Genomic DNA, 14,073 nt, shown 5'->3' with positions numbered 1-14,073 from the left:
GGATGACAGGCTTTCTTTCTTCTCTCAGGGAATGGATTACTTGGGCTCCTGTCAGTACGTGCACCGTGACCTGGCAGCGAGAAATGTCCTTGTGGAAAGTGAGAACAGGGTGAAGATTGGGGACTTCGGGCTCACCAAGGCCATTGAGACCGACAAGGAATATTACACGGTCAAGGACGACCGTGACAGCCCCGTGTTCTGGTACTGCCCCACAACCCACCTCCTGCAGCCACGCTGGGCAGGGCACAGCCTGCTCTGCTCCTGTACCCTCAGGCTTTGGGCATCCTCAAGGTTTTTCCTGTTTTTATAACAGGCCCAAGTAAAGATACACCATGAGAACATGGAAAAGGCACCTGGTAGACTGTACTCTTGTGCCATTTATTTTTTCCTGCACTTAATTTTCCCACTGTTTTGGTTTTCGTTTCCTTTAGTTTCACAGTGAGTTGTAACAATTGTACCTTATTTGCTAGGTTTTACTATTTATTTGGCATCCCACATTAACTAAGGTACAAGGACTCTACAAACATGGAATGTGCCTCCAGAGCTGGCTTTAATAATGCTGTCCCTTGGATCCCCAGGTATGCCCCGGAGTGTTTGCTGCAGAGCAAGTTCTACATTGCCTCAGATGTCTGGTCCTTTGGGGTGACACTCTATGAACTGCTCACCTACTGTGACTCTGAGTCCAGTCCCATGGCAGTAAGTGCTTGTGACAGAATGGCTGCTGAAATCCCATAATTTTAATATTTTTGGAAAAAAATTGGTGGAATTGTAGAATCCCAGACCGGCTTGGGTTGGGAGGGACCTTAAAGCTCATCATTCCCCCTTCCATGGGTAGGGACACCTTCCACCGGACTGATTTACCTTAGGAAAACAACCCTTGTGGTTCTTTTTTTGTGCTGGCTGAGGGATGCCCAGATGACTCTTACTTTTCCCACAGGAATTCCTGAAGATGATCGGCCCCACGCAGGGCCAGATGACGGTGGCACGGCTGGTGCGTGTCCTGCAGGACGACAAGCGTTTGCCACGACCACCCACCTGCCCAGAGGAGGTAAGGGACGGATACGGATGCGCCTGGAGCCAGAGCCATGTCCTTGGACACTGAATTAACACTAGAGGTCCATGGTTAACTAGGCCTGGCCACTCTGGTAGGAAAACCTTCAGCTATGCTGTGAAAAAGGCATTTCCAAGGTTTGGAAGCATTATTTTAAGATGGTTTTTGATATTAACATTCCCAAGTTGATGATGTCCCTTCAGAGGGGTTAAGGACTTGCTGTAATACCTGTATCCATGAAAATTCAGTTGGAATCCTTCTAATTTTTGCAATGCAGCCTTTCTGGGTGTGTAGCACACCTGTAGGTGAAGCTGTTAAGACCTCAATTTACAAAAACCTCTCTGGTTTGGGTCTTTACTGATCCTGATGAACCCAAGGTGTTTCTGTTCATAGCAGTGGGAATCTGCTCCTCTTTCTTTACTGGAAAACCCAAAGAGATGGTCCTTTCCTTTAAAAATGTCCCTGTCCTTGTCCCTGTTCCAGGTGGACCAGCTGATGAGGAAGTGCTGGATATACAAACACGATGAGCGCACGACCTTCCACAACTTGATCCAAGGATTTGAAACAATTATGAGTAAAATGTAATTAATTTCTTTTATACTGTCAGTACTTAATGTGCATCAAAAATACGTATGGCCAAGGCTCTTCATTTTTTTTAACTACTGTAATTTGTACTCTGACTGGGCCTGTGTGGGGAAAGGATTCTTTTGCCAACAGTTTTCCTTTGAATTTTAGTTGGATCAAATGAATTTAAAGGTCTGGGAGGAACAAGAGCTGCAACTCCTTTGCTGCTTTTATTGCAGGGCAGTTTTATCCTTATCTGATGATGGTTGTGCCACAATTGGGACTGCCCTGACTGATGTGATGGTGTGAACTGAGTGTGGGGACAAAACCCACTGCAGTTCTCAGTGCCAGCTCTCACATCTCAAACCTGAGCCAGTGCATATAAGAAGGCACAATACAACCATTTAATAATTTTACAGAGTTTTGAGGCAGTTTTAAAGTCTGCCTGACAAATATTCTTCATGTGCACTTACTTAAATGTTAGTAACAAAAAAACAACTCTGGCATAAAAATGCAAAGCTAAAATTCTCAGCTCATCTTAACCCACCAGGTCACAGTTCTGAGCTCTTACATGTATTTAAAAAAAAAAGTGTTGTGTTCAAAAATACCAACCAAGACAGAGTGGAGGGGTGGGTACAGCTGTGCATTTCAGTGAAGTTTTTGGATAAAGAGATTTGCTTTTCCTGTCTCCCCTCCCCATTACACACCTTACCCACTGAAGCTGTGTGATGCTGCTCCTCAGCTCGTGCTGTGGGTGAAGGACAGGAAGGGAAGGGATTAATGACACGCTTGGGGATGGAAAAGAAACAAATCCATGTGCAGAACCTGGGGGTCACTGTCTAAAGGAAAAGAGAGGCCTGAGCACCCCGGGAACACCTGGGACACATATTCCTTAACCACCATTTGACTCCCAGCCCGAGCCCATGTGCAGGTACCCAAGGAGAGCCCATGGGACCATTTCCCTCTGAGCAGCTCTTGGCTGTGACCCCTCAGGCTTCATCCAACAGTGGTTGAACTGGAACCTTCTGCTGACCCTAAATTTGGGCTATAATGTTTTCCTACCACAGTTTGAAAATGCTTTGAGGAGATACTCGGTTCTGGCAATAATAGGAAGATGTCTTTATATATATATAAATATATACATATCAAATTGTAATTATGAGCTCCAACGAGGTCAGATTTATTTTTACAGTGTTACCTGTTGTTTCTGTATGTCACTTAGGAAGCTGAGTTAAATCTGTAAGCACTTTGTTACTCTTTATACAAACAAATTATTAAAGAACTTTTTTTTTTTCTCCATGTGCCTACCTTTTTAATCATAAATTAAAAAGAGAAAGAGCTTTTCAAATAAAACTTCCATACGAATAGTGGTCAGAACATGTTTAAAAACAACCTTTCCCTACCTAACCTGACTGAAGTAGTCCAGGACAGTTTTTCTCCCACAGAAAACCACTTTAAATATGTACCAACAATTTATTTTCATTGAGAAGTGTAACAAGTTGAGAAAGTTGCATATACAAACAGTTGGAACAAAATATTACAAGTGAATTTATCAATACATACAGGTAGAATCCCAGAAAGGCTCCTGTTCTCTGTTTGTGCACAAAGGGTGGGCCAGTTCCAGAGCCCAGCAGCTGAGGGAGGAGGGATTGTGATTGGAATTTTTTGTTTTTAAGCTTTGAAAATACGGATCCTGATCACATCCCAAAGCCTGGAAGGCAAAGTTTAAAACTTTTTTTTTATTTAAAAAAAATCACTATTGAAAAATGGCTTCAGTATTAACTAGGAAGAGTAAGGAAGGTTGTGGCCTTGGTGAACTCAGTCCAAATGGATTTGCTGCATGATTCCAAGGCAAAGGATTCCTTGGAATGAGGGCTGGCTCCTCCTTTACCTCTCAACACCGACTGCAAAACTACAGATTGCTAATCTTTAACTATAAAGACTGACAGCAGAAAAGAACAATTCTTAATGAATAAGCTAAAAATATAAGAAGTCTTAAAAAAAAAGAAGGGAAAAAGGAAAATACACTCAATCTGGGAAACAATGGCTGTGGGTGGCCCTGGAAGAGCTGGGACACACCTGGCTCAGCTGTCCCACACACCTGTGGAAGGAGGAGGGGCTTCACCACACCCCCTGTGTTAGATGGGTACATCCACACACTGGAAATCACTGCCTCCCAGGAAAAGCTGCAGATTCTCAGCCTAAAAGCAGATAAAGGTTACTCCACTGTCCAACTGTCACCTACCCAAATCCCACTGAAAATTCCAAGGCAGCACAGTATTACATCTTCCTTTTACCAGCCATTTATTGAGAACATCACCGAGGCTCTGGGAGTACATTTGGTATCGCTCCATTCCAGGACTGAGAGGAAATATTAAAAATGCCAAGGCTGTAAATGCAGAACTCTTAATCCTGGAAAAAGTCAGGTTGGAAAAAACCCACACATTCTGAGTTAAAAAAATACAAAATAATTACTATCAAGACTTCCTCTTTTAAGTTCCTCAGCCTGAGGACTGGAGAAAGGATCAGCTTTCCTTCCTCAGGGATTTATTGCTTTCAGCTGGTGGAGCTGCCACAGCCCCCAAGTCACTGTGCTCTGGCCCTCAGCTGCTCTGTGGGGCAGGTGACAAAGCCAACACTGTCCCCTCTTGTCCCAAGGGAAAGTGAGACCACCAAGGACCAGCCATCCCTCACATACGTACCGTGTCCTTGGACGTGCTGTGACAGAGGGGGCTCCTCCTGGGCCACCACAACCACCCAGGGAGCAGGATGACGTGTGTGGAGTTAAGGCAGCAATAAATAGCAGAGGTCCAGGCCTGCCTTGTCCCCTCCAGGCAGGAGGGAGGGTTCCAGGCTCAATACACACGTTTTTTTTTGAGGGAGGACTCTGTGTAACGCACTGTGGATCCAGGAGCCGGGAATTCCACAGGGCCGGGCTCCGGGGAGGAAATGAGGTACGAGGAGCTGCGCTTCTCACTCCGGGCTGGAGTCACCTGAGGGCAAGAAGAAAACAAGTGACATGAGCCACAGCAAACACTGTCAATAAATAACACTCCAGGCTGGGAATTACCAAGGACCAAGAGATGGGAAGCGACTCACAAGGCCTGACTCCATCGGCTTTAAGGTCCAGCTCCTGAGTCAGTGCTTGTGCCCTTTCCCTAAAAAGAGCCACCACTCATAAATGCACTGATCCCCTGCAGCTGGGGGCTGTAAGGGGGTCTGACACTGGCACATCCTGCCCAACCCCTTATCACACCCACCAGGAACTGGGTGTGATCCCGAGCAACTCAGGAGCAGGAATGCAGTGGGAAAGCTCTGCCTGGGCTTGCCGTGGGCCCGAAGTCCACTCGGTGGCAGCACAAGACAAGTAAGAAGCATCTGCAGCCGTTCCGCTCCATCTCCTCTCACCTTAGGGAATGGATTTGGGGGAGGAAGCTGGGATGCCTGCTGGGATCCCTGGGCTCCACTCAAAAGGGGAGGCACAACCTGCAAGCAGGTACTGTAGTCTGGGTAAGATCCACCTGTAGATTCCTAAATGCAGAATGGGATCCAGGATCAACCAGGAGTGGAAAGAAAATAGGTTTAATCGTTCATTTTTACTTGCTATAGTGATGAGCACTCAGCAGGTATGAAAATACCTGAGTCCCACTAACAGGAGGTGCCATTCACAGCAGCTTGGGTGTGCAGTGATTCCTTGAGCAAAATGTGGGATTTGGGGATAGTTTACTTTACATAATTCCTTAAAAGAGTGTCCTTCTCCTTGGTCACAGAAACCTCAGTTTGGGCAAGAAACAGTCCTTCAGTACTCAGAAATTCAGCACTGGGAATACCATTATAGTGGGCTGTTTCTTGGTGGGAGTATTTTTATATTCCTGAATTTACAGCTAACTGGATTGTAGGCTTTTAGAGGGGATAATTTGAGTATGAATCCCAGGGAGTGCAGGGCTGCCCTGCAGCAGGTGACCATGCAGCACCGCTCATCCCACGCTCTCCAGCCCCTCATTCCTGGGGTCCCCAGGGCAGCAGCCACTCCCAGCACACAAAGCAGTGTCAAAAGCAGCCTCACAGCTCATGGGAGAAAGAGCCAGTGGAAACAGCAAGAAAATAAAGGTATTTCTCACCTCAGAGGCTTCATTTTCAAACCCATCCACTCTGGCCTGGGTAGAGTGATGTGCCTGAGCATAATGATACCACTGCTGAACAGCCTCCTATAAAGGAGGAAAAATCCTCTCCCATGGCTGTCTACAATTCTTACAGCCTCAAAGCTCTCCAAGATGCATCAAAACACATTTAATACAAGTGATAAAGCTCAAATCAAACATTTAAAACTGTGATTAAGTGCTTAAAAGACACACAAGGCACCACTGCCCTGGCAGTGATGCAGGTACAGTGTAATAATTCCTGTTACATGGAAGGAGCAGACAGCGCAATAGGGCTAGATGGTGACATGTGGCATTTTTGCAGCAATGTGACACCATTTGAGTCCTTCATGGTAGTCAAGGTAATACTGATAACACTAACAGTACGGTACTGCTGATTTTTTTGGATAGTAGTTTACAGATTTGGGCTTAGAAACTACCTCCAGGAGTCATCAAAATAAATTTAAAGCCCATAATCAGGTTAAAACAAAATGTTCACAGAATCATAGAATCACAGAATGGTTTGGGTTGGAAAGACCTTTGAGACTATCCAGTTCCAAGCCCTCTGCTTGGAGGGATGGGGAGAACACCTTCCACTAGCCCAGGTTGCTCCAAGCCCTGTCCAACCTGGCCTTGGACAATTCCAGGGATGGAGCAGCCACAGCTTCTCTGGGCAACCTGTGCCAGGGCCTCACCACCCTCACAGGGAAGAAATTCTTCCCAATATCCCATCTAACCCTGCCCTCTGGCAGTGGAAAGCCATTCCCCCTTGTCCTGTCCCTCCAGGCCATTGTCCCAAGTCCCTTTCCAGCTCTCCTGGAGCCCCTTTAGGCCACCAGATCTGATCCGGGAGGCGGGTCTGGTCATCAGTGTCCCAGTGCCTGTGGAACTTGCTCTCAGCCTGCAACACTCCCCAGACTCCCCCCATTATGGCCATGCTCTGATCACCACGTGGGGCACATGGGAAGACACCCCATGCAGTGAAACCAGCTGGAGAGACTGCAAAAATGCCCCAGGCTGTGCAGGAACTGCTGGAAGGCAGAACACTCCTCTCTGGGATCCAGCCAAAGCTCAAAAAGATTTAAAAGCTTCTCAGGAAGGGAAAGAGAAAAACTTCAGAGTTTTGAAGACAGACAAAAGCCAAGGTAGAAGTCATAAGAAGTCATTTTTGTAGTGACTGCCCTGAGCCCAGGCTCTCAAGAAGCAATTTTCCAAGGGTTATGATTTCATCAGGGAATGTACTTTGTGGTAAATCTATCCTGAACACTGACAGGACAGAGATGAAGTGCCAGTGAAGAGGTTCAGTCTCAAGAGGAGGGTGGGTTTGGGTGCAGGGAGCCCAGGAGTGGTTCATGATGCTGGGCAGAGCTGTCCAGCTGCACTCAGGGCTGTCAGGCCACACGTGTGCCAAGAAGTGCATCAGGAGCACACAGAGAAAACAATGAGCAGCTCTGGGAGGGATCTCAGGGATGTCTGCCAGAATTCCTGCTGGCTGAGCTCCAGGGGACAAACCAGGCTGCAAAACACGTACCTGTGTGTACTCCCCAGGCTGCTGAGAGTAACTGAAATAGTTCTCCATTGCATGTTGTGATGCAGTTCCCTGAGACACAGCAGCATCCACCACATTGTTTGGAAGGCCAGTCTGCTGCTGTGGATTGGAGGCTTTGCTGGCAATTGCTGCTGGGAACACAAAGAACACACAGTTTGTACAAACACACGGGCTGCATAAAACACACAAATTAGGTTGTATTCTGGGATTAAGCCAGAAATTTGCCTCTTCACATTAGGCTGTGCTCCAAACTAATCAGTGCTACTATGAAGTGAAAGGCTTCTACAAGTTTGTCTGCACCAGGAAGCCCATTACCTCTGAGAATTTACCCTTCCCAAACGAAATATTAACTATCAGGATAGTGAAATTTTAATACAGACTGCAAGATTCCCTTGAGGACAAATTTTGTGGTCACTGGATTTACCAGCCAAACAGAGTAAACATTTGCCACACTCTGGCTGTGGAAACTTGCAATTAAAGCCATGAAACATGTGCTTACCTGGCAGGCACATCCCAGGCAACACACTTGCCAAATTCAAGTAGGGGTTGGTGCTCAGACGAATTTCTTTTGGTGGTTCCCCAAGCAGTGAAGTCTGTTTTTTCAAGGGAGTCTGTGAAACAAGTGGACAGGGCAGTTCGCATTATATTTTTATCAAATTTGTCAGAAATAAGGTAAATGTCCCAAAAGGGTTTGGAAAAAAAAAACTTAGCCCTATGAAATAAAACTTTTAAAATAAATCCTGGGGACAACGATCTGGACACATTGCCTATGCTTTTTCTTCCAAATTATTTTGTAGGAATGTTTCTCTTCTGACTGCAAGTTCTTAAAGGACATTACAAAACAAACAAACAACAGAAAACCTTTTATATGCAAGTAAGGGAATAATAATCATCATAACAACTCCAGATGCTGGGAGTGAGCATTAAAGACAGCCAAGACAAAATCAACTCTTTTCACTTGGAGACACAGGGAAATAAAGGACAAATGAGCCCTGGAGAGATGATGTTGTCTGAAATCTGCCATTACAACACATCCCACTGATCAGTCCATTTGTAAGCCTGGACTTAAAAGGGGAAAATGTTTATGAGTGGAAATGAAGTGTCAGGACTGGCTCACATTTCCTTTGAACCAAATGAAATGCTGAAATAAAACACTGATTTTCTATATGTATACTCATACACCCTATGTTTTGTATCTATACCTACGTAAAATTCCACTTCATTACAGTAAAGAATGATTTCAAAAATGAAAAGTGTATTTTCTGAGATAGGAACAAACCTGTCAAAGCTGCCTAACAGATACCGACACTGGATATAATCTGAATTACAAATATATTTCCCCATAAATGTCAAAGTATTTATGTTTATTATAAAAAAGTAAATTCTGTTAATGGTAGAAAAAAAACTTCTGAAATAACCAGACCATTCTGGTTCAACTTGAATCCCATCCCATCGTTCTCCCAAGGAATAAATAATATTTAAAAAAACTAATACAGACTAAAAATATGTCAGCTGGGGCTAAGGAGGAAAGGATTAGAAGTGGAAAATTTACATACACACACAAACATATCTATATTTCTCTATATGTATGCAAACACACACACACACAAGAATTGCTCCTGATTAGCCACGAAATTCAACCACAAGTTCAGTTTTCAGCCTTTAAAAGAGACACTGCCCTCGAGATAAATTTCATCATCAAATACTATGAGGCAAACCCATGGAAAAAAACCCCCTCCAGCATTGTGAAGATTCCTTTGTTAAGTCACTTGGACCACCAAAGAGCATCATTGTTCTCTCCCTGTTCTTCATTACTGAAATGACCTTAAGATGTCTCATGGATGATCTTGTGATCTGGTGAAGAACTGCACTAAGTTGCCATTAACTCTTAAAATAAAGAGAAAATCCATATGCAAGAAAGAAAGAAAATATTTGTGTTCAATCCTCCTTACCCCCAGATTTGTGTCAGTGCTTTTGAGCTGGTTCTGTTGTTTGGTGTGTCCAGCCCTCAGAGCTCCAGCAGGAAGGGTTGTCAAGGTCTGAGGATAAGGCTGTGATCCCGACACAACGGCTTCGCCCGGAGAGGGTTTGTCTGGAGCATTATTTTGCCCTGGGATGGCTTGTCCAACAATGTGCTGATTCGGGAAGAATGGCAGCATGCCCATCCCTGCTGCTGCTGGAATTGGAGGCAGATTAGATGCTGCAGCCAACCATAAATGGAGAAACTTTGCTGTTACACGAGATTTATCAGCACGTTTTGTTTGGGGGTTTTACTGAATGATGGGAAGACCAGTTACAGATCTATTTCCCAGCTGTCCCAGGACATGGATTGTGAGGGTAGTTTTTATTCTTTTACCATCCCTGAAGAAAACAACTCTATTTAATAAAATAAATAGCTTTTCTAAACATTCACTATGATAATTTGTGTTTCCTTTCACTTTCAAAAAAACTGGGAACAACATCCTAGAGGATCCTCTATTGGAATAGAGAGGGAAACCCCACCTCAATTGGCACTAGTAAAAATTCTTTTAACTAAAGAGCTGGAAAGTATTCTCCAAAATTAAAATCTAGATATTCAGAAGAGGCCTCCTCCCCACCTTGCAACCTTTTCCTTGCTCCTGGTTATGACCATTACTCAGATCACATCTAGGATTGCACAACACAGGGCTCAGTGGAGGAAACAAAAGAGATCATGGCATCCTGGAATGGTTTGGGTTGGAAGAGACATTAAAGCTCATCTCATTCCATCCCCCACTACGAGCAGGGACACCTTCCACTAACCCAGGTTGCTCCAAGCCCCGTCCAACCTGGCTTTGGACACTTTCAGGGGTGAAGCAGCCACAGCTTCTCTGGGCAACCTGTGCCAGGGCCTCACCACCCTCACAGGGAAGAATTTCTTCCCATTATCCCATCTAACCCCACCCTCTGACAGTGGGAAGTCATTCCCCCTTGTCCTGTCCCTCCAGACCCTTGCCAAACATCCCTCTCCAGCTCTCTTGGAGCCCCTTTAGGCACTGGAAGGGGCTCTAAGTCTCCCTGAAGCTTCCTCTTCTCCAGTCTGAACACCCTCAGTATCACAACTGGGCTTTCCTCATGACAATAAAGGGCATCACTGGCACAGAAATTTGCATTTAAAACTGACATCTGTCACAGACTGAATGTTAAAACTCCGTTGCTTTTGGTACAGAGGGACCCAGTCAGATGCATCATTTCAAGCTGAGCATTTCTACTGATTTGGTACGAAACAAAATGCCATTTACACTTCAGAGCTTCTCCTCGGGTTCCCATTCCTGAGCTCACTGCTGGCATCATCCCTATTCCCAGCACTGTCTGGAGGAGCATTGTTGGAGGTTCTCCCAGCAAACCTGGTTTCTATAAGGAAGAATAAAAAACTATGTAAATGATAAAATAATCTGTCCACAGCTATTTCTTATAACTTTCACATTCAGTTAGTCTTTTCAGCTACACTAAACTGTTCAATTATATTGGATCATACACACAAAGAAGGAGTTGGGTTGGAAGGGACCTTAAGGATAATCGAGTTCCAACCCCCTCTCATAGGCAGGGACGCTCGATGAAAAAATTATTTGTTTCAGCAGTTTTAAGACTGTCTAAAGAGAGTCAAAGTTCCAGTGATGACCTTACACTGTTAGCCTGGATGTTTTCCATCTTCAGGAGCTGCTGCTGGGGCAGTGGCAGGTGGGCAGGGCTCTGTAGCAGCAGGTTGGATGTGCTCCCCAGAATTGAGCTCTGAGAAATGATTAAAAAAGTGTTAGATGACAGTCATGGAGAACAGAACACCCTTGAAACATTTTCAGATGTTACTACTTGAAGAAATTTAAGTTTTGAGTTAATTCAGCAAAGGAAAATAACAATTCCCTCCACACAACTAGTTTTGCTTCACTCATAGACAGTTATTTCAAGTTGGTTTAAGCTCTCGACCACCCAGCCTTCTTTTTCACCTCACAACCACTGGATGGCTTCTAAAGGCTCAAAGTATCTTCAAACACAGCCCAGACCCCACTGCAGCCCCTGGGAAAGCCAACAGGGAGGGCTCAGTGTGTCTGAAGCCCCCACAGCCCAACTGGATGGACTGGAGTTACCTCCAGTGCCAGTAAGATGAGCCTGGAGGAGCTCAGGGAGTTCTGAGCTCTGTGAAAAAGGGCTTCATTGTCTGTAACATTTGCTTTGTGTCCTGCACTGCAATTCTAATCCACAACCTCCAGCTTCACAGGCCTCTGCTGGGACTGGGAGTGACTTTCACCCCCTGCTTCACAGTATCTTTACCTCCAAAGAGGAATATCCAGATATGTTTCTCCCCCTCCCTTTTTTACTGGCAACTCTCTACATGAAATCCTGCTCCAAAGCTATTAGAAAGCTTACAAATCACAGTGCTTACAGATTGGCAACTCCATAAAATAGCAATATTTTTAATTCAAAATATTCTGGGTCAGTTTCTCACCAGAACTGACCCACTTAATTAATAATTTTGTGGCACCACGTTCAGACTCTGCTACTGATATATTCAGCATTATGTGCCCTGACCACCACAGTGGCTTAAAATAAACCTGAAAAGACAAAATGATGTATGTTTTTTATTGAAATTGTCCTTCTGGCAGCAGCTCCTGAGCATGATTTGCCAGGTAAAATATAGGTTGTTCTACAAACCTTTTTGTACAGTGGTGCAAAAATAGATTTATGGGGCACTGACTGTGTCAAACCAGGACAAGCACAGCTTCCCTCATTTTTTATCAAGTCTCCTACATAGAAAAGATCACCAAAACCAGGGAATGAAGGTGGAACCCCAAAAGAAGGCAGCTCCTGTGTAACACCTCACCAGTATTTTCAATCCTAGGTTGTGTCTCTGTATGGAAGGGTTAAATCCCTTGGGAAAAACCCTTCATATGGTTGTCTGGACTCAGAAATGTGCTTTTTAAAAAAAAGATGTGCCATATCTAGATTAGTTATGCAGCTGCTATTTTAATTGTCTTAGTGAATTCCAGTAGGAATTATCCAGGGCTGCTTATTGTCTCCAATGCCAGTGACTGTTCCTTCTAAAGTTGGCTACATAACAAAGAAAATGTATGAGTCCAATTGTAAAACTTTGAGAAACACAAGAGTGGAAAAATCAGTTTGGTCAGAATCCTCAAAGGAAAGTCTCTGGGTTAACGAAGATTTAAAAACTGCTGGATGACTGAAGAAAACACCATTGAGAGAGCTTAAAATGTATTATTTTGGCACATGATAATTTATAACTAAGACAAATTAAATAAACTGAAAGGCTACCTTGAGTCGAAAGATTACTGGATGAATAACCTTCAAATCCCCTCTGCTGAATCATTTTTATTAATTATTTTTTAAATGTTTTGGCATAATCATCCTAAATTACTGTTTCTTCTTTACAAAACCTCGAATACAAAATACAAACCCAAGACATGCAGGAAGCTGAATCAGTGTGACTGGAAAGGTGCCTGTTCCTCTAGTTTGTGACAACATTTAAAGACAATAAAAACAGTGACCTGGTTCTCTGGCTTTAGACAATAGTCCAAATAAGTCCACCTAAAACTAGAAAAATGTGCCTAATAGAAGAAACTGGGATAATCAAACCACTGACAGTAAAACTCAGGCTACCAGAGCAGGTTTGGAGCTGATTAAATGACAGGAAGCTCCCGGGATGAGAATTAGACTTGTAAGTCTCTGTACAGAGAAAATACTGAGTTGTTTGGCTGCACAACTCCAGAGCCAAAAACCACTGGATCATCATCAATCCCACTGTTAACTGTGTAAAACAGGCCTGTCTCCAGCTGTGAGCAGCAAACACTCACATTGCCTTCCAAGGAAGCACAGACTCTCCAAGGCTGAAGACAGAGCAGCAGTAACTAAACACACCAACTGAAAATGTCATTTTGATAAAAAAAAAACCCAAAAGAATTATGTATTTTTAATATGCACAAAAGCAGCTCAGCTGATGAAGCAAAATTAAGTAGCATTTATTCAGAAGTAATATACTCACCTACCAGCTTTTAGCAGAAAAAATAGAAAGGCTAAATATACTTAATATAAGGAATATTTCTCATTTTAGTTTGGTCTTTTTAAGATCTGTAAGCCTGTGTTTGCCAAAAAAACAGCAGAAATAACTAATGTTTGTGGGGATTCTAGTTTTTAAATGTGAACTTCTGAAACACCAGAAATAGTAAGTCAAAGCAATTGAACTCCAACCCCTTGTAGACATTTATGAAAATCCCTGACATGAATATTAAATTTGAATTTTGGCTTCTGGCAGAGCTGGAGAAATCCCTGACAGAACCTCAGCTCAAGGCCAAGTGCACCCAGCAAGGAGGAGTTCTGGTGTGGGTGCATATTCCCATCTCCAATTTCCAGGGCAAACTCATCCCAAATATCCTTCACAGCATCTTTCAGAAATTCTGGTGTCCATCTGGAATTCCAGGCACTCTGAGAACACTTTGAACAGCTTATAACGTTGGGGAGGGTTATGACTAAGAAGCAACATCTGCAATTCACTATTTTTATGGCATACGTAGCACATTTTGGTCCCTGCAAGCTTTAAAATGAAGATAAACTTGTTGGTTTGAATAAGATAAAATAATCAAGTCTCTACAGGAAGGATGTATGAGCAGTTGCAAAAGAAAGGGATGTGCCAAGCTCCTCGAGATCAAATTTAAAGAGGAGTTTTTGTCACTAATGACAAATTTTCTCTTCCTTTGCAGGTGTTAATAAATCAGAAGCTCAGTTAGGACTAAATAACTCAC

General features: G+C 43.8%; 2 protein-coding genes across 5 annotated transcripts in view; one reads left to right on the top strand and one right to left on the bottom strand.

Moving 5' to 3' along the window:
• JAK1 (Janus kinase 1) overlaps nucleotides 1-1,645 on the top strand; it is a 50,663-nt gene extending 49,018 nt beyond the window's left edge. The window contains exons 22-25 of the mRNA XM_017805469.1: nucleotides 29-201; nucleotides 579-696; nucleotides 938-1,048; nucleotides 1,535-1,645. Coding sequence (XP_017660958.1) covers nucleotides 29-201; nucleotides 579-696; nucleotides 938-1,048; nucleotides 1,535-1,636 — 504 coding nt within the window. The 3' untranslated portion in view covers nucleotides 1,637-1,645. The remainder of the gene's footprint in view (nucleotides 1-28; nucleotides 202-578; nucleotides 697-937; nucleotides 1,049-1,534) is intronic.
• A 1,426-nt stretch (nucleotides 1,646-3,071) lies between these two features.
• RAVER2 (ribonucleoprotein, PTB binding 2) overlaps nucleotides 3,072-14,073 on the bottom strand; it is a 28,271-nt gene continuing 17,269 nt past the window's right edge. For 2 of the 4 annotated variants that reach the window (XM_017805470.1, XM_017805473.1), the window contains exons 7-12: nucleotides 10,949-11,053; nucleotides 10,564-10,675; nucleotides 9,256-9,479; nucleotides 7,803-7,914; nucleotides 7,286-7,434; nucleotides 3,072-4,608 (exon numbers count right to left, since the gene is read on the bottom strand). In XM_017805470.1, the coding sequence (XP_017660959.1) occupies nucleotides 4,471-4,608; nucleotides 7,286-7,434; nucleotides 7,803-7,914; nucleotides 9,256-9,479; nucleotides 10,564-10,675; nucleotides 10,949-11,053 (840 nt within the window). In that variant the 3' untranslated portion in view covers nucleotides 3,072-4,470. The remainder of the gene's footprint in view (nucleotides 4,609-7,285; nucleotides 7,435-7,802; nucleotides 7,915-9,255; nucleotides 9,480-10,563; nucleotides 10,676-10,948; nucleotides 11,054-14,073) is intronic. The other 2 variants (XM_017805471.1, XM_017805472.1) reach the window with 2 other exon arrangements.

This window comes from Lepidothrix coronata, unplaced genomic scaffold, assembly GCF_001604755.1.
Source record: "Lepidothrix coronata isolate B3197 unplaced genomic scaffold, Lepidothrix_coronata-1.0 Scaffold12, whole genome shotgun sequence".
NCBI lineage: Eukaryota > Metazoa > Chordata > Aves > Passeriformes > Pipridae > Lepidothrix > Lepidothrix coronata.
The sequence above is the reverse complement of the archived record's forward strand: the minus strand, read 5'-3'. Positions and strand labels throughout refer to the sequence as shown.